General features: G+C 62.4%; 1 protein-coding gene across 1 annotated transcript in view; it reads left to right on the forward strand.

Annotated features, from left to right (window-relative positions):
• Window positions 1-381: 381 nt before the first annotated feature.
• The window catches only part of Sh3bp2 (SH3 domain binding protein 2), a 19,814-nt gene continuing 18,423 nt past the window's right edge, over window positions 382-1,772 (forward strand). Inside the window, exon 1 of the mRNA XM_033758784.1 lies at window positions 382-391. Coding sequence (XP_033614675.1) covers window positions 382-391 — 10 coding nt within the window. The remainder of the gene's footprint in view (window positions 392-1,772) is intronic.

Below are 1,772 nucleotides of genomic sequence, written 5' to 3' on the forward strand. Positions count from 1 at the left end.
TCAGGCCCTGTGGGTCCCTGGTGGTCTTGAGGGTGGCAACCGGGGTGCCAGGGGCACGCGGGGCCATGGAGACCTCTGTGTGTACACGCACCCACCTCCCCACCTGAGGGCTGGAAGCGGGACCCGGAACAGAACGGGCTGCTTTCGAGTTCCAAATCGGGCTCTGTGGGCTGAGAGCAGGCACTTGAGTATAAAAATAGAAAACGGAGCGTCGCGTGGGCAGCTCCTCCACCCATGGCCGGGGACAGAACTTCCCAGTGGGGCTTGACAGTCACACTGGGTGGGAAATGGACCCACAGAACCCCTCAGAAGCAAAGCTGAGGTCACCTGGGCAGGGAACCTGGTACAAGCCCTTCCTTGCCTCCCGGTGTGCCTGGGTACATGGGCCCAGGTGGGTCTGTCCCCGGGAATCCTGCTCAGCCCACGGATCCTTCAAGCTGGCAGGGGCCCGACTGGCACAGGGTTGTCAGAGCCACCCAAAAGGATGTCTCTCTGTGCTGGACAGTGACAGAACCTCAAGGCTGGGCCTTGGGGCAGTGAGGGACATGGCGGAGAGAGGGGCGCCTGGCAGGCCCAGGGCCTGGAGGGCTGGGGTGGGGGACAGTGGGAGCCTTGGCTCGTTGTAACTGAGCCTGAGCCTGGCCTGTGGCCCCATCCCTAACCTGGCAGGCAGCTGTCCCTGGAGCTTGCTTTTTATTTTTTTTATTTTTTTATTTTTTTTGAGACAGGGTCTCACCATGTAGTTGAGACTGACTTGGAACTCACTATGTAGCCCAGGCTGGCCTCAAACTCACAGTGATCCTCCTGCCTCAGCCTCCCGAGTGCTGGGATTACAGGAATGTGCCACTACACCGGGCATGGAGCCCACTTCTTGTTGCCTCCCTAGGGGCCACAGGAGAGCGGGCCTGGGTGGGGAGCTGGAGCCCAGGCTCCCCCGTCTGCCGGCGCCTCCCCAGACTCCTCTCTCCACGGGCCTGGCTGGACCACACCCTCCCTGGGTGTTGCTCCCTACTCCCTCCAGGGCCCCACTGGCATTGTGGGCTGGGACCTGTGGCCTTAGTGCTGTCCCCGGGGTGGAACAGGCCCCACCAAGGCAGGCAGGCTGCCCTTGGCAAGGCTGGATGGGCAGCCTGGGAAGGAGCTGCTTGGTTCCACTCTGGGACTGGGACCTCTGCTGGGACAGGGACTTCGGGGAGCACTCTGGACACAGACCCAGTGGGCAGCTCTGCCTAATGGCCCTGGGGGGGGGTCAGAGGAGGACAAGGGAGGAGGGCACAGGAGGGTGAGCAGTTTTAAAAAGTGAATTAAAAATTTTTAATTTAATTCTGCCCTGAGGGTGGAAAGTGCCTGGTTGCTTTTTGGTGAGGGGAGACAAGCTCCGCGGTCCTTGCCGACCTGAGAGGACCAGAGGACAGAGCGGCGCAGGATCACAGGGTGTGCAGGGGTTGGGGGTCGGTATCAGGGCACCAGCTCCTGCACTGTGCACACCAGGCTGCTCACTTGCATTTAGTGAGCACCTGCTGTGTACGGGAGCAGACCCTAGGTCTAAGCCCCAGCAGCGTTCGCCTTCTCCGTAGCGGGGCGGGGACTTGGGGGCTCCTGGACCCAGAGGTCCCGGCGTCCGCCGCTGGCCAGCCTCGAACTGTAGGAGACCATGACTGGGGCAGTGAGGTTGCAAGTCTGGGGCGGGGCCTGCTTGGGGCGGAGCCTTCGGAGGCGGGGCCTGCTTGGGGCGGGGCCTTCGGAGGCGGGGCGAGCAGTTGGAGTTTGGT

This window comes from Fukomys damarensis, unplaced genomic scaffold (genome assembly GCF_012274545.1).
Source record: "Fukomys damarensis isolate Sample0158 unplaced genomic scaffold, DMR_v1.0_HiC HiC_scaffold_35, whole genome shotgun sequence".
NCBI lineage: Eukaryota > Metazoa > Chordata > Mammalia > Rodentia > Bathyergidae > Fukomys > Fukomys damarensis.